The following is an 18,877-nucleotide window of genomic DNA, read 5'->3' as shown; positions in this document are numbered from 1 at the left end:
AATAAACATAAGTAAACATAAATTGGTCATTTTATATACCTGTACTTAGTAAATTAAACCTTACATTGTAAATGAAGGCTATACCTTACTGCGCTACTGTTAAGTCCAACATCATTCTGTGGGTATAGAAACCAAAAATGCTTTCCTTAATAAAGATTACTGGTGGGATTTACCTTAGCATCATGTGAATTCTCTTCTTGATTTAAACTTTTTCCACTTGCGTGGAAGAGGTGTCCGAGGCAAATAACGCGCATTTTAATAACAAAGCCCAATTGCCCCGCACCCGCACATCTTTACATTGATGTTGTATATAATCTATTCACGCAAAAATGAATCCACACCACAGATTTAAAAGACAGTGGTGCTGCCTCTTTTTGTTGTCGGACTTCTCTGCTCGTGATCATGTTGTGTGTGCGCACAAATTAAATCTGACACCAGCATTGCAAGCAGAGTTAAAGCAGCTAGCGCATACTAGTGCCTGGAGATCAACTCGTAGGCTATAATTTTTATATTCCAGCGTGCAGATCATGCGGCGCGCACACAGTAACCGAAGGGCAGGGAATATAAAACAGACAGATTTGGATGGATAAACCGAATTCACATGCGAGTATTGGATTTATTGTTCAGTGATCACGTGTGTGTTATACATATACGAGCTATACAAGCTGATAAATAGATTGTTTTAAAATGATTGTTATCGAATTATCGCTGCGAATATAATACAAATTTCTCGCTAGAATGCAATCAAAAGGTGCAGGGCTCCAGACTGCCACCAAAATTTGAGAGTGTGCCACTGAATTTACATCCAGTCGCACATGTGCGACCAGTAAATTTGACCTTTTTTGTGATTTGACACTGAATTTGAAAACAGCACATTGTACTTTCTGCATCTATCATTAAAGTATTTATTAGTAATACAGTGGGAATTAGTAAAAATGTGAATATTTGGTTAGCAGATGCTATTGGGAGCCATTTTTTTTTTAATCGACCAGGCTCAACCAATCACATTCCCAGTACACGCATAGAATTGTGGGACAAGACTACAAAGGTGTCTCAGGAGAAGTAAACCAACAATGGATTCGGACGTGCTCTAATGCCTTCAAATGCTGCCTCCAAAGGCAGCATTTTAAAGAGTTCGGACGCATCCTACATGTTACATTCAAGCTGCAATCTGTAACGTTTGCCTCCATATCGCCATCTCTTTTGGAAACATAAAAATGATGGTTACTTTACGTACTTCTCTTTACGCAGGTTGAAGTAGAAATGACACTTCTTGCAAAATCCAACCAATCAGCTCAACTTATACTTTAGTATTAGTATACTTATATACTTATTACTTAAGAGACAACATTTTTTAAACACTGATCTTTTATGTACCTCCTCATTAACACATTATTTTTTTACATAAAATTAAAACCTGTTTATTTCTGCCCTACGGCCAATGAAAATGTTGCCACTGCAAATAAAAATCTGAAAACTGATTCCTACAAACAAACAAACACAGCAGCATGACTTATCTGCATAAAATCTGATACTGGATTTGAAGCTTTAATTGTAATTTCCTATTTTAATGATCCCAAAAATATTTCATTCTGATTGAACAGAAGGTTTTTTAAGTGTAGTCAGGGGGTTCTCAGTTTTGTTCCCAAACCCCCACCCAACCATCAATTCTGGCCACTGGAATTAAAAGATACAAGCAGACCAAATCGTCCTAAAGTTCCCTTTTCATTTCATTAAATGCTTGCACTGGAAAAGATATTGCAAGCCAAATAATCTTCCAATGTAATAATGTTACAGTTTTACTGTGGATTTTTTCCAATTGCATATACGCTGTAACTTAAGAAAGAAATCTCAACATGTGACAACTGTCAAAACAGTAAGAATAAAGCTAATGTTAGGTGATGCAAATGAACTTTGTTCTGGTTCTCTTTGTTTTCCCTTTTATGTCGTGTCCTCTCTTGACTCTGTGATCAATTAAAGTGGCAAATAAAGAAAAGCTTACAAACCCTACAACAAGACGAGAAGAAAACCATCATACGCCCCATGAGGGGCAGCACCTGCAGAAGGAACAACTCACTTGCGTTCCGACATTTAGGTCGTTAATATCGACTCAAGTTATCAATACTTCAATAACACACTTTTCATTAGCTGCTAAATGGTTCAAAGGACAACTCTGCTTACCTTTTCGTTTTTCACCTTCTTCAAGGCTCTGCATTCGGCACCGTCCAGCTCCTCAGGTTCCGATTTAATAGCTAGCGGAGAAACAATTCCAACAGATTCCAGGGAATTATTCCCAAGCTGCTCCGTCCCACTCATGTCCGCGTTCTGCGTATTGTCAAAAGTAGCATTGCGTACGCTTCCGAAAGCCTGAACATTCGCAACGATCTCCTTTTCGATCGCTATGACCGCAACCGGTCCGCATTCGCCCTTCTCCTTTTTGTTTTTCCCACTCGATACTTCCTTCTCCTTTTTGTTGTTCGATACACCGCGGGAGGCCTTTGCACCCTTTTCAACGCCTTTCCCAGGCGTGGGGTTACCGCTGCCTCCCGAACCACCTGTCGCACCGGTAACGTCCCCTTGGGTTCGACCCGGGTGGTCCTTCTTCCCTCCATCTCCGGCTGGAGACTTGCTGTTATTGTCTTTAGAATTTTTGTTGCGTTTGGATTTCGATTTGCTCTCTTTGCCCTGAGGAGCGCTCACTGGGCTAACAAACTTAATATTGTCGGGCAAAGACGCTACAGCGCTGGGTGGAGCTGCCATGGCTCCTGCGTCCTTGGTGCCAGACATCTCGAGTTTGTCCTTTTCTAAGTCAGCGTCAAGGTCGATAATCAGATTTCCAACCCCGATATCCCACTCATCACCGCTGTCGTAAGTGTCCACCGCATTCGAGTCCACACCTTTCCCGCCTGCAGTGCCACTACTTAGGGACATTTTAGTGCCAGCGGCCCAGGTTTGTCACAGTAACGTCCGATTTCTCAGACTCCCGGGGTGTGGAAAAAGACAACAGCAGCCTCAACGTATTGATGTCAACTTCCCAGTCGCCCACATTTTGCCCTAAAGGAAAGACATAAAGGGGAATTATCTGTCTTGAAATATGACTCGGTGAGACAAATAAGCACCACTAGATATGGGTGGCATTTACAATCATTATTTTCCTGACCAAACTTTTTAATATTTATACATTGTAATTAAAAACATGCAAACATAATAGTTTTCAAATAAAGATAACAGACCAAATATAAACCAGAAAATTTGTTAGTCATTATAGTCTAGTGATTCGAATCTTCATAAAAAACACATGCTAGACAAACCACAGTTAACAAAATGTTTCCCCAATTAGTAAATAAATAAATAAATTCTCTTCAATCCAGTTTTTAATCATTATTTTTTAAAGAGAATACAAATGTAGGTTATAATAATCCACGCAATTCATGCCATAAGCTATATTTCAGATGTTGTGATCCGACTGTATACTGGAGGTTTGGCGAGAAAAATCTTTTCTGTGTTAATTTAACCAACTAGCCCGTGGCTTACCAGAGCATTTGCAAGGTTCTGAAACAGAGGACCCAGAAGCGAAAAAATCAACACTGCTTTATTAAAAATCAACTTAAACAGTCAGGCCGTGAAGTCCTGCGCCATCAACAATGAGAACAATGAGTCAACTTTAGTGTTTAATAAAAACAAATTCACATATATTTGATCTCCCAGCATGCATTGAGGCATGATTACTAATACAGACTTATTGTTTGCTGTTTTTTGAATTTACTTATGCTTGTAGGTGGTTTCGTCATCGCTGCTATCTAAGAGCTTATATTTCTACTAGGGGTGCAACAGTTATCGGTAAAGAATCGAACCGTCCTGTTATCATCCCATGGTTCGGCACGCACGTGCACCACAGTGCACAGTCTTTGATTCGACCACGCATTTCTAATATAAAAAAACAACGCATAAATCTGATAATGTATGGTTTAGAATAAGCTCTGCGTATGTTTACGTGAGATTGCCTTTCCAATCACCTCATAGTATGCAAATCTGTTGGTTTGTGTGTGTTGTGGACCATTTAGCGCGGCAAGAGAGGAGAAAAGCCGCTAATAGATGCACCGCCAGCTTTATTTAAGTCTACTGCAGCAGCGATGCTCAAGAATACGTGGACAAAATTGTGTAATTCGCACAGCGCGAGTGTTGTATGCTCAAGACAATACATCTAATATGACGAGTCACTTGCGCCGTCATCACCAGGGTGTTGTTGATAGCACGCGATCGCAGGTGAGATCGAAACAGCATACCTTCTTTGTTTAAATGTTAACAATCTTCTTGCGAAAAAACTTGGAGATAGCGGCATAGAATAAAAAGTAACGCAGTGTTCTAAGCTATTTTATGTTCATTTTGAAGTGTACTGTATGTTGGTACATGTAGTATAATAATAATAATGCTCTTAAGTAAAAATGTTGATTTTGGCTTAGATTTTATTTTTGTAAAGAAGCCACTTTGTGACCAAAGTGTTAGGTGTTTTTAACCAAATAAATAATTAAATTTTCTTTGAATTTGACAGTAGCCTTTTTGTACCCGTAAACATACACACAATGAAACATACCAAAACCGTGGCCCTAAAACCGTGACACACACCGAACCGTGAGTAATTTGAACCGTTGCACCCCTAATTTCTATTTAGGGTTTCCTGCAGCACTTTGCAGTTCAGACAGCCCGCCTAAGCTGGGAAACCCTACTGCCTTAACTAGGTCGTCCAAAAAAATAAATAATCGCTGCACAAAAGGCAATCAAGTGCATTTCGGAGAATAGCGCGGATGCGCTTCACAACGCGAGCGGGAACATGCGCCACACGGCCAAAATAAGAGAAAGACGTGGTCTGTCATGTCTGGAGGATAGCCAGTTGATAAAACACGTGTCGGTGAGAACTGTAAGTGGACTTATGTTTTGGCTTTATTTAAGCCTGTTATTGTATTAGTCTATAGTTCTTGCCAATTTAAAGTAAGTTAGCTGGTGATTTTGTTGTTTGAGCAACCTGCTAGCTAGGTTTCACGTGCCTGTTGATTCGATATAATTGTTGAGCGTTCTTGCTCACGTTATTTATTAGTGATGCACCGAAATGAAAATTCTTGGCCGAAACCGAAAAAAGGAAACCAAATGTTTTTATTAGAAAAAGAATACTGTGGAGATAATTTTGTCACTTCATCACGCGGCTATTCCCGTTAGAGGTAAAAACATTTAATTCATTAATAATCTTGTATGTGTTCGTTTCTGTCATAGTTTTTTCAAAATTAACTTTTATTTGAGTGTTTTAATAAAAATATTTTCATTGTCATCATGACACGTATGCCCCGCCCCTTTGATTGCCACGCCCCAGACCCCGCCCATCCGCTTAACCCTACCACCTTTTTTACGAGGTGGCTATTAATTTGTACGAGAATTTTGTAAACGTTTTTTGTATGATTCGCTTTCGACCCTGTGACGTTGTGGTTGGGGGCAGGGTATTTGTATGATTCACTTCGTACAAATTTTTACAATTAGCCAAATCGTAAAATACACACAAATTCCTATGAGATCAGGCTGAATTTACTGCACTGAAATAATATCAGACTCTGAATAACATTTAGATGCTACCAAAAATAATGGCTCTCTAATAAACCTAAAAACCCACCAATAAAATTGTCAGACCTGCCAGCTAATTCCTTTCAGTTCTACGGCAAATCAAGTGAAACACAAATAAAATAAAAATAAAACAGGTCAGTTGAAGGATTGGTTAGGAGCAGATGTAATGTAAAGCGCTGCCATGGACTGCTCACTGGTATTAATCTGTAAAGTAATTAGGCCAGCCTTTGTTTTCTATACATCATCTCTGTTTAACGATGCTATGGCTTAAGAAGCTAACGTGAGAATTGTGCACTTTGACCTCTACGACAGTGTAAATAATTAACACTGAAGTCTGCATCATTTGTCCCACACTGATAAGGGGTCTTGCACAGGCTGGAACGCAACCTAAATGACTCTTCAAAAACACAGGAACACGCGACATTTGTAAACATCAGATTAATTCATGTTAGTCTATCCGTGTTTGAAATGTTTCACCAAGCTTAACTGTGGATCAAGTGAGCGAGCTCGGGGCTTTGGTGCATAAGCTGGAGAGCTAATATCAGTCTCTCTTATTGCATGAGTACAAATCAAATAAGAAATTACGCTCTTGAGTCTCTGATGATCACAAAAGTGAAATAGGAGCAGTCGGTGTAAAGCAATTATTTCAGACACAACAATTCTTCAGTCCTGTTTGTTTAATTGACTGTGCTGCTTTTGACTGTAGCTCAACTGGAAGTAGAGCATTGAGCTGACAGCGCAAAAGGTCATGGAATCGATTCTCATAGGGATAAACTATATGGCTTGAATGCACTGTAGGTTGCTTTGGATAAAAGGCAAATGCAAATTTTCAATGTCATATGTTTTACTATTAGGAACAATTGATCCTTATTTTCTGAACAGAACATGTTTTATCTTGCTGCCTTTCAAGTGTTTTTCTAACAGAGCCATTTCCTTCACCCATGCTTTACAGACGACAATAGATGACACAGAACCAAACACACAATCTTGTATTGATCAAGATCCCTTCATTGAAGACCCATGCCCGGTCTGCATAATCCCAGATGGTCGTTTTTTCGCTGTGAGCCGATCTAAAGACTGCAGCTGTTCTACTGGAACATACAGTCAAAAAGGTCAAAATCAGTTTGTAACATCTGTAACTAACCAATGTGCACCATGATTTCATTAGAAAAGCCAGTTTGATCCTTTATTCAATACCGGCTTTTGGTTAACATACAATTGGACTAATTTACTCTTTGAGATAATACCTAAGATCTATGCTAAAATGTATGTTTTAAGCCTCCATTCAATTTATATCTCGATTCTTTTAATTCATTAAAATAATTTAGTCACCTTTTTTGACCAAACAGTCAAATATATCAGAGTTAAAATAATCAAAACAAGTTTTTCCCACTAAATTAAAATGTTTCAACAGAACTCAAGGTATAACTTACTTAAAGGCTCTCTAAGCGAGTAATGTGCGACGTCACTTCCTGTTGATGTTTGAACTGTTTTCAAACAAACGGAGCGTAGCTAACGCCTCCCCCTCCCTCTCCCTTCCGTGCTTTCATGAACGCGCCCAACCCCCACCCCCAAATCCTTCTTGTCATTTATTGGCTGGAACACTTTGTTATGTTTTGTTGTGCTAGGTTTGGCCACTATGTTGATATTGTCGTTTGTCGAGCCTGAGCTGTCTACAGAGATCGCATTTTTTACAGTTTGATCAGCGGAAAGGCAGCAAGCAGATAGTGAGGAGATGTTTGCTGTATGTAACAAAAAATGTCTTATGGTCTAAAACGCGTCAATTCGCTTAGAGCGCCTTTAATAGCCGAAATAATTTTCCACTGTCATGACAAATTGTGACCATACCATTCACCTCGATTCATCCGAGCTGTTACGCTTGTGCCTTCATATTACATGGTCGGGTTGATAATAACATCTTTGGGAATGTAATACAAGCGTGTCAGTTGTTACACTGGTAAATCAAGAGTTTACAGACGATATGTTGTAAACCGCAAGTAGGGACCTATGATTTCCGCGATGCGAAAAACGCAGACGGAATCGCGGAATTCAAGCATAAAAATGGAATTTACTGTACAACGCGGAATGTCACAAAAATTGGCAAATTTTGGATTCAGTCATTTTTAAACTCATTATAACTCATTAATCGGCAAATGAAAGGACAAAATGCAAAGAAACATTTTCCTTCTGTGTAATGTTGGACTTAAAGAATATGGGTGATTCTCAGGAAATTAGACTTATGAAGTGTCATGAAGCATTTTGATAAAAAAAGTAAATGCAAAGTTAGAGTATCAAAATAAGCATACAGTTACAAACATCTCTTCACGTAATATTTTGCATATGATTTTAAATGACATCATACAAACCAATTTTTTTTTTCCACATTTAAGGGGAAATTTTTCATTACCGCAACGTGTCCATGACTGGATTTGGGTTCTTTGACATGGAAATATTTATAATTAAAAAATCTAAAAAATAAAAAGCTTCAGTGCATGTTATACTATAAACATTTACAATAAAGAAACATGTGGTATTTGGTGATCATTGGTAAATGTAGAGACCATTTTCTCATCCTCCGCAACAAGTTTTTGCCCTCAAGGAAATAACATTTTCATAAAAAATTGTTGGAAGGGACATAATTGACTGTGACACTCAAGATGGCTACCAGGTAAGCAGTTCTTATTTTTTTTCTCCAGATAAAAGTTAAAATTTTGTTTCCCATAGTACCTAGACTAGTGATAGACCGATATATCGGCCGATTTTCCGGAATTATTTAACGACAGAGTGCTGGAAGCCGCAAGCGATTGCAGGTCATGTGACTAAAAACAACAAACCTTTCCATGACAACATCGAAAGCTCGGCCTAACAGCTGATCATAGCTGCACAAAGCGGGTTTTTATTTCTCATCTCTATATATATTTGTAGTAGTAAAGTGCTAGAAATCAATATCCTTTGCTGATAGTTCCTCGTCATTGTGGAGAGTGCAGTTCATGGTTCCATAGCACCCTCACCTGTTTTTACTATTTTTAAAATATATATATATTTTTAAGTTCAATAAATTTTACTTTTTTAAATTAAGACTTGTAACATTTGGCATCATCGTGTCATTTTAATGATGTAAATTGAGTGAGCAAAAGCAGTATCGGCTCCAAATATCGGCTCCAGAAAATCGTCAGCCTCTATCGGTCATCGGCTAAGGCTGATGAAACAAAAATCGGTATGGGCACTGAAAAATCCATATTGGTCGATCCCTAACCTAGACAACTTTTTAGTTCTCATTACCAAAACATTAGTTTGTAAATGCATATATTTAATGTAATATCATGTTGCGGTAATGATATTTTTTAATGAAAGTCTAACAAATTTAAATAATTCTATAGGAAATATGTTTTAAATCTTCTAAATATAATGGTTATAGTAAGTTCAGAGCTTAGTCTTATGTGTAACAAAAATTGGCTTCAAGGGCTTTTTTTAAAAATCTGATGCTGGACACCTTCTAAGTCTGAATTTCATGAATATCACCCATATACGTCCGTTTCTCGTCATGCATCGCAAACAATGACAAGCGCCTCATCAGAGCGTAAGCATGTTTCATTTAAGCCCACAACACAGCAGACGACAGAGGTACAGTTTAGCCACTTTGCACGCACAAACATACGCACCGCTTTGAAAGTATATTTACAGGAAATTCACACTTTCAGAAAAGATGAAGAAAAGTAGCGGATCCACCACTGCAGTAAATATACTGTATGAGTGTGCAACTGTGCGTTCCCACAACGCATTGCCCTTTACATCTGTTTACCAGCGTGTATAGCTCGTATAGACTGTTTCAGCAGTAGCAACATAAACAAATGGCTTTCATGGAACACGCGTAACTTCCGGAAAAACTCAATCAATAGTTTCAAAAAGAATCAATAACAACAAAGTCAATTTAGAGTAGTTAATTTCTGATAACAAGCTAATTAAACAACAAGTAGATTATTTTAGTTCATATTTCATAGCTAAAGCGTATAAAAAACAACACTAAGCTAATGTTGCTGTGTAAAACACGGTAGGTTCTTTATAATGTACACAATGTTAACTAAAAACCGGCTGCCAAACCTCCCTGTATGTATGTTTGAGAATAATAAAACACGTAATTTAAGAAAAAATAAAACGGATTTCATAGGGCCCTAAGCAACCACACCATCAATATAATTTTTTTCTGGTTTTAGGACTCCTTTTTACCTAATCTATATTTACTTAACCAATTTTACCAGCTAGCTAAAGAAAAAAAACGTATAGCCAGGGAGGTATAGACAGGTGTCCAAACTTGAACGGTGACATTAGTACAAGCATTCTGCCCGTAGATAAGACAACCGGGAGAGAATTTCGGTCAGAGAATGGTTTGTAATTGTGCCGTGCCGAACCAGGCTCAAGTGGAAACATAACTAACCGCTCCAAGAACGGTTCGGCCCGAATACTAAACCATCGCAAAGAATTAAAAATTTCACGTTTCTTAAAAAGAAGTTTTATATATAAAGCGCCTTTCCCAAGCTTGGTGTAGCTTTCCCAAAACCGCTGGTGTATTAAATGAGTGTTTAAACTGATTTATTGAAGAGTCTAAGCTGTGTGTACACCAGGCCATTTACGCCGGTGTATGTTTTAAATTGGAAGCGCAGTGCTTTTCAAAACTGCCAGCAGGGCAACGCTGAACACCCAGAGTTAAAAAATGTTTGGGTGAAATGCTCAGCTCGTCAATGTCACTTCTCACTCGGCCGTCCAATCACAATGGAGAAGGGGCGGGAGAAAAAAACAACTGGTGCAGCGTTCAATGACTGACAAACAAAGCAGAAGTATCAGAGCAACCAAAGTGCAAGACAAAAAATGCTGGCAAGCGCCTGCCGTTTCAGAGGCAGCTAAACACTTTGGTGTAAATGCCCCTTAAGAGCCCATCCACACGGAGATGCATTTAGCTGTTTAAGTACCAATTTTGTATTGTATCGGCATTTCGTTCAGACAGATATGCAGTTTTATGACCCTGAAATTGCTACTTTTTTGAAGCCGGGTCCCAGAGTGAATACAACTGAAACCGATATGCATGTTCATGTACAGCCCCATATATAAGTTTGCTTATTATCCATTATTTCTTTCTGGAGAAACCAAGCATGTGCATTTATTTTCTGATGACTAGCAATTTTCTGAATTTTACATAAAGCAATCTAACTAAACTGCAGCCCAACCTTTAGCGTATCTTTGCATGATCACTCATGAAATGTGAAATAAAAACGGGTGGATGACAAGAGAATTGAGCATAACATCACCGATCCCTCTACAATTGTCATAGCATCCATAAACATTACAGGGTTACAAGAACCATCTTTTCCAGATGTAAGCTCCCACTGGACTTGGACATATTGATTTCTCTGGGACTAACCAACTGTGACACAGGATGAGAAAACTTTCATTATCAAAGCTTGTTTGTGGTGAAGGCACTTCGCAATATGAACCGAGAAACATAAAGAACCCAGAGCGAAGCTGAGCCTTTCAAACATAAAACACAAAGAGTAAACATCTAACTCTACCCTGCAGATATAACTCAACTCTACAGGCATTGAAGAGCTGAATAAGAAAACAATCTGCCTGAGATACAGGTGATAGATTCACCCTGCGGCTCACTGCCAACTCATCTACACATAAGTAAGTACTCTCTATATCAAGTCATCCGGTTCAAACAGCAAACTTAAGCTGGATGAACAAAAGACTTAGAAACCAATTTCAATGTAAAGATGTTCTTTATAAGAACGCTGACAAGATGATTGTTGATATATTTGCCTATGTGGTGGTGTTGACAACACCCACGCAAAAATGTATTGTGGTATAGTTTCACTGACATGGTACAGTTCTGGTTATACTACAGAATTTAGAAAATAAATATGATAGTGATTAGGGGTGTAACAATACATCGATATGGATGCATCGATTATATTTCTAGTAGGGTGGGCGATAAATCGCTTGCGATTTTCATGCACATCTCACCAGTAAAGCCAGTTTCGTGATTGGGAGTAAATCGCCTTCATCTGTTTCAGATGGAGCGGCATTTACTACACAGAGCCATAGACAAATCGCCTCCAATAATTTATGCGATTTTGCTGAGCTTCTCAGTGAAATACGGCTTTGTGTAGCAAATGCCACTCCATCTGAAAGCAGGTGATGGTGATTTACTACTAGAGGTCGACCGATATGTTTTTTTTTTCTCTGGCCGATGCCGATTCCGATATTTAGTAATCAGGGCAGCGGATGGCCAATATAGGATGCTGATGATCTTGGCTGATATGTTTGGCCGATTTTCTATTTGTACATAATAATCAAAATGTCCTCATCATTAGGAGATATTTTAAATGCAAACAGTCACTATTTAAGCCAAAGTATTTTAAAAAAATGAAGAGTTTTAAAACCTCCTCCGCACCATGCATTCATCAGACAGACACAGATACTACCTGACACTCTGCTGTCATCATTTCTTGCTCTTTGATCAGTTTTTTACCAAGGTTTTTATTGCTTTTTGGTAGACCTGATGAATTATTCAATCATCATAAAGTTAACATGGTAAACATCTAAGTTTTTTAGTTTAGACTGTTATTTAATCTTTCACATTTACTTTGAGACGCTATGATTGACTGATTGTGCTGACAGTGACGTCTTGTGGGTTTAGTGTTGTTGGACAGATCTGTTTCAACCGTAGTCAAACGAATCGGTCAGTTCGCGAATTGGACGCGTTGTGAGCTAATCCTGAGTAACGCAAAACTGTAAACAAAGTGTTACTGTAACAACACCAAACATTTCCTCGCTAGATATGATTTGGTCTTCTGACCTTTCGCCATCGTGTCAGTTTCATTTTAAGTAATATGTAGGGCCTTATAAAATCCGTTTTATTTTTTCCCAAATTCCGTTTTCTACGTTTTAATTTTTGCAAATTCCGTTTTATCCGTTTTAATTTTTGGCAATTATATTTTTTACCCATATTTTTTTGTCATAAAAAGAGTGTGCCTTTAATGTTAATGATTAAAATGTAAATGATTTGGGGAAAAACTGGATAACAGGATTACTTAATGACTATAAAAGATGCATTTACACACGCACATACACACGCGCGCGTGCGCACACACAACTCAATTCAATGCATTGTTTAGTGTTGTTGCAGGAGGCTACAACAAGGTGTCAAAGCAGTGGTGCCTTCAGAAGTGCCTTAAACACATCAATCCAGCGGAACGCAATCCATATTTTATACACAATCGCTTGAAATGCATATAACTTTACAAACATACACAGGATAGTGATCTGATTTAGGACAGCATGAGCACGCAGCTCTTTGCACGTGCGAGCGAAAGAGACAGAGAGCGGCGCCATGATGCAGATGATTATATTTTAAATGCGAGGGATAGTTAGTTTGCCTCAGCTCGCTTGAAATGCATAAAACTGAACAAATACATGAGGATTTGTGTTCCCACTTCGGACAGATGCGTGAGCGCGTGCATGTGAGAGAGGTACACTGAGACAGACGTGGATGAGAGAGTGCATGTATCTTTGCGCTCACCGTGAACAGAGTGTTGACTAAACTTCCAAAATAACAGTTCTCCGGTCACATAAAAGTCATGTGAGAACTGCTCGGAACTAAGTGCTTAGCGTTGAATTTCTTAATTTTTTCGCTGACGAAAGCAGAGTCGTGGAGAGCCGCTTCGCCATGGTTTCAGTGTTTTGGAGGGGGTCTGAAATGACGGGAGGGGGCGTGTCGCCCAGATTTACTTCCCCCGGTCTGCATTTTCCCCCGACATACGTTCGTCTCCCACACAAAAACATAATTTTATTCAAAATATGTAAAATTCCACAAAATTCCGCGTTAATACTAGATTCCGTGTTAATTTGCCAATTCCGCGATTCCGTCCGCGATTCCGTGATCGCGGAAATTATAGGGCCCTAAATATGCGTGAGGGCAAGAGCAGAGAGACAGTTTAAAGTTAGAAAGGGTGCTCGCCGGCTCTGCTCACTCTGTCACGCAAAGATCATCACTCATTAATCACATTAAATAAACCCAATCTTTGTGACCACACGGACGGTGCACCGCGAGACATAAGCCCGTCGCGCTGTTGTACTCTGCTTAATTTGCGCGATCCCACCATCGTTCACTAAAGCTATTTGTAAACAAGGCACGGCTGCAGAGTCTCCCAAACACAGCGATCTGCTTGCAGCAAGACAAAGATATGTACACTAGATGTCGCCTTGGGGTTCTAAGTATGTGTCAAAACCACCGCCATCTTGGAACAGGGGTCTTGTCATAGGAAGTAGCTAGGTAACGCTGCTATCTCCGCCTGTATTTCAAATTCATGGACGATGACAGACTTTTGTGCTGCGTATTGATGTTAGGACTACTAGCACTATGCATTATAGTTAGAAAAAGTAAATTTTCATAATTTCAAAAAAAAAATTGTTTTCTGGACTCAATGCTAAATACATGTCTGACTGTTGAAACGAACCAAAAGAAATACAAGAAAATCGCATTCATGACGATTTATGGTGATTTCATTTCCGTTACACCACTGCCTACAATGACGCTGATGCGGGATTCCCATTTCAAGATGGCGGCTCTAGTTGACACATTCGGTCCAATGAACTGCCGTAGCCAAGGCGACATCTGGTGTATATATCTATGGCAGCAAGAGAGGCGGCGTCAAGAGTTCTACAACACTTAGGTGCCCGCAGATGCACCTGTCTATTAATCGGCCAAAATTTGCAGCAAAATCAGCCAAAGACGATTTTTTTTAAATATGTCAAAAATCTGCCAAATTATCGGCCCGGACAATAAATCAGTCAACCTCCACACCGCCCCTTTGATTGCCGCGCTCCCCACGGACACAACCACCCGCCCAACCCTACCACCGTAACTAACAAATTTTCTGCGGGAAACCCTGTATTCCTTATACGAAGACACTCAGATCTAAACCCAACGTTTGACAGACAGTAAAATGACCGAACATTATTCACTTTTTTATGTGGCGAAGCACACAACAACACCCCCGCATGCAGTAAAGTCTTATTCAAACAGTACCGTGATGTGTCAGATCCACAGTAATTATGTCTTGTAAATATTTTCCAAGTGCTTCAAAGGGACAATTTATAAATGAGACCCTGAACCACAAAACCTGTCATAAGGACCATGGGTATATTTGTAGCAATAGCCAACAATACATTGTATGGGTCAAAAATATCTATTTTTATGCAAAAAATCATTCGGATATTAAGTACAGATCATGATGATCCATGAAGAAATTTTGTACATTTCCTACATGTATATGTATATTTTTCATTAGTAATGTGCTAAGGACTTCATTTGGACAACTGTAACGGCAATGTTGTCAATATTGATGTTTTTTGCACCCTCAGATTCCAGATTTTCATATAGTTGTATCTTGGCCAAATATTGTCCTATCCTAACAAACCATACATCAACCATAATGATTGGTTTTTTGGTACAGGGTCATAAATATTCTGCACAATAAATGTTTGTTTACTGTTTGTTTCCCATTTACTGCAATTATATTTGTGTTATATCGCCTCTTAAATCGGGCCACCTTGCTTTTTTCAATAACGGTATTGGCTATTTAAAAAAAACTATATTAGTCGACGACTTAAATAAAACCTGAATACCGTTCATCTTGTACTACAAAAAATTGGTCAAAGGCACTTTTTCTGGTGAGAAAGTTAAAAACCCTTCATGCACATATAGTAACTAGTCACACAAAGACATTTAAGGCAAATAAAAGACTACACACTAATGCATTTTGGCCTACTACTCATCTAGTGTCTTTGTACCATTTTGTATGGGTGAAAAAACTGTGGTCAACACTCCACATGGTCATTGTTGTTAATATAACAAGTTACTATAAACTTTATATCCAATATCAATGATATTTACAAGGATCTCAAAAGCACATTCAAGTTGACCAGGAAACATTTTGTTACTACTATGAGCCAGAATACAGAAATAAAGGACTATGAAGGATTACAAATAAGCTTCATGAATTACCCACAAGCCTACAGCACGAAATCATTATGAAGTGCCAAAGACTTTAAGCTAATGCTGATGAAGAAATATACTTTCACAGCAGATGATTTAAAGGTGATGAGTGTGCAAAGTGTAGTGCATTTGATGATGAGGTCTAAGACAGCGGAGGGAAAAGATTTACTATGAGCTAATATAAAACCTACAGTTTCATCATAAACCAAACATATTAGCCTGTCAACAGAATGAAAACACCAGAGCACCACAGCTTTAGACATTACTAACCTCAGTCATATGACCGCCTACGCTGAACATTGAAACTAAAAAAGACAATGGTTGAACAAGGTACCACAGTAATTTTGTGTTTTGGACACGACTGAGGTGGTAATAACGCTGTATTTTTTTGAAGTACCTTGGAGCACAATGTATGGTGAATACTGCGAAATTGGGATACTTTTTGACATCGAAATGATTGACAAAAGTGTCAATGTACCTGAATTCATCCCCGAATACATTATATTAAATACGGTAGGCTAATCATTACATATAGCAAAAACAAAATCAGGGTTCCCACTCGAAGTCAAAAGTCTCAAATGATACTCATTCTTAGGGCTGCACGATTATTACAAAAATATAATTGTCGATCAATGTGATGATTATTATTGCGGATTAATAGATTTTACATTGACGTAAAATTAAAAACATCCAAAACTAAATAACAAATAATTATGGGATTAATGTTGGTAAAAAAAATCCAAAACAAATGGATAAAGGACACGTAAACTATTTTAAAATATTTGATTCAACACTAAATTTGGTGCCCAAACTTACTGCTGAAACACGCACAAATGGACAGCTGTAATTGAGACTTTTATTATGTATAAATTATGGAATTTTCTCTCCCCTAATTGTAATCCCGATTAGTTTTTCGATTAATTGTGCAGCCCTACTCATTCTGCCTAAAACACAGTTACTACAATAAAACCATGTTACATTTTCCTGAAGACAAAATACGTGAAATATTACAATGTTACCTTGTTGAAAATTTGTTGTTAGTTTTGGTTCTGGGTTAGTAGTTAAGCAAATTGGAGAGAGAAAACAAAACACTAATAGCTGCACACTGTCAGTGTAACATGAACAAACGTATAACTGCTGTATTACATGAACTCCTGGAGTGAGTGCTTAATTAATGTGAACGGAAGTGATTCGCGAATCGCTTTCAGTCCGCTGATACTCACTGACATTCACAACAGAATCGAGCTACTATTACTAACACTCCAACGTAAACAAACCAAACAACCAAGATATTGTGTTTGTTTATAGTGTGTATAGCCATTATTACGAGTGCATTTCCTCATGTAGTGATAAAATGCCGAAAATGATTCGAATCATCGATTTGAGTCTACGCGCGTGTGTTATTCCAAGATTCGAATCAAATAATGGAGCAGCGCTGCACCTCGTGCAACCCTCGCGCGGTTTAATCTTCCTCGTGAAAATTAGCTAACAATTGTTTAAATTTACAGTAACCATAGTTTAACCATGATATTTGTAGTCAAACTATATTGATACATATAATAATGAGTCGTTCAAAAACATGTACATTACAGGTTTACTACAATAATACCGTGGTTAATTTTCTTGTGGGTTGAGGAAATGCCTGTCTTAGACGAGCAAAGCATGTGTGAGCCATGACAACCGAGCTAAAGCTAACGGGCTAAAGCACCTCCAGTCTCCATCTGCATCAATAAAACACCACCCCCTACCCACACACATACACACACAGCCTACATATACACACACTCACACACAAAAGAAATGCACCACTTACCCCACACGCAAACCCCTATCCAGTGAACACTTATGTACATTCCATAGAGTAGAGTGGAAAGGCCTCTGGATTTGCGCACGGAATTCCAAAAATGATCCCTAAGCAGTGCACTTCCCAACACATCCAGCAACTATAGAAAGGCAAGGCCAGCAATTCGCTGGACTGCAGCCATCACACTCCTAAAGATCCCGTTCAAAAATGGAAACACTGGTCTGAAACTGGCACCGCAGGGTCCAAATCTCACAGCTTTCTTCAAATGCGTCTTCCTCACACTCCGCAACAATAAATCCAACATCCCGGCGCGTCCATTTTCACGTATATTCATTCATTTTGTCCTTCAGTTGGGTCTTAGATCCCTCGCTCCTTTGAGTAAGGGAGATACAATGTAACTAAAGGACAGGAGGAGGAAGCGCCATGAAATCCAGGAGAGCGATCCGCGTGGATTGAACCTAAAGCGCGGGGTCTGTGATAAGATGCGGATACTGGATTTAACGCTTGGGAACTGAATCGGTTGTTCCATTACAACCCTGGCAAGCATTTTTATTTTCGTTTTTGAGCACGTGTTTGAACTGGAAAATGGAAAAAAAAACATTTATATAATATTTGGAATGTTATTAACTTATTATTTTACTTTTACTAAACACACATCTTTGATTTTATTACGTTGTAGTTAGAAAAACGAGCTAATCTTGGGTTAGAAAAAACATTTATATGAAAACAGAATGGTAACACATTACTCAATGTATTAGCAAACATGAACTGACAATGAGTAATATATTTACAGCATTTAATAATCTTTGTTATTGTTTATATTAGTTTTAAATTGTTAATTGACTAACCTCGACCGATTTTTACAAAGCAACAGTAAATTGTTAAAATGAACATTAACTTAGATTAGTTTTTAAATTCTGCAATATTTCATAATTCACATTTATATGCATACTTTCTACATTTATTTATTGTTATGTTTTCTTAATAAATTCTAAACTGGATTTCTTTTATAGACTTTTTTCAAATTTCTCCTTTTTTCTAATCTTTAAAATTGGAAAAGTTGCACCAAGCATTTCACTGCATGTCATGTGTATGTGACCAATAAAACGTGACACTTTATACATTCTGTAAAACTGGGATGGGCAAACTTTTTTGACCCGAGGGCCACATCAGATTTTGTAATACGAATGAATGGTCGCATACTATAGTGTGACAATAAGCCTCTTTTATTTATTTCATATCAACACTCCATTACTACAATACTGTAAATAGATATAGATGAGGATGCAGTTCCTTGTACCATAATATTGTACACATCACTGGATATACATACAAATATGAAAACAGATGTGTACAATTCTGAAAAAAAAATGTAAATATTACCATCTAAAACATTTGACATAGTAAGA

The 18,877-nt window shown here is 38.2% G+C and overlaps 1 protein-coding gene across 2 annotated transcripts in view; it reads right to left on the bottom strand.

The window, feature by feature from the left end:
• The window catches only part of znf609b (zinc finger protein 609b), an 81,136-nt gene extending 63,208 nt beyond the window's left edge, over nt 1-17,928 (bottom strand). Inside the window, exons 1-2 of one of the 2 annotated variants that reach the window (XM_055214781.2) lie at nt 17,478-17,928; nt 2,182-3,054 (exon numbers count right to left, since the gene is read on the bottom strand). In XM_055214781.2, the coding sequence (XP_055070756.2) occupies nt 2,182-2,931 (750 nt within the window). In that variant the 5' untranslated portion in view covers nt 2,932-3,054; nt 17,478-17,928. The remainder of the gene's footprint in view (nt 1-2,181; nt 3,055-17,477) is intronic. The other variant, XM_055214790.2, reaches the window with a different exon arrangement.
• Between the last annotated feature and the right edge of the window lie 949 nt (nt 17,929-18,877).

Source organism: Misgurnus anguillicaudatus, chromosome 21 (assembly GCF_027580225.2).
Source record: "Misgurnus anguillicaudatus chromosome 21, ASM2758022v2, whole genome shotgun sequence".
NCBI lineage: Eukaryota > Metazoa > Chordata > Actinopteri > Cypriniformes > Cobitidae > Misgurnus > Misgurnus anguillicaudatus.
The sequence above is the reverse complement of the archived record's forward strand: the minus strand, read 5'-3'. Positions and strand labels throughout refer to the sequence as shown.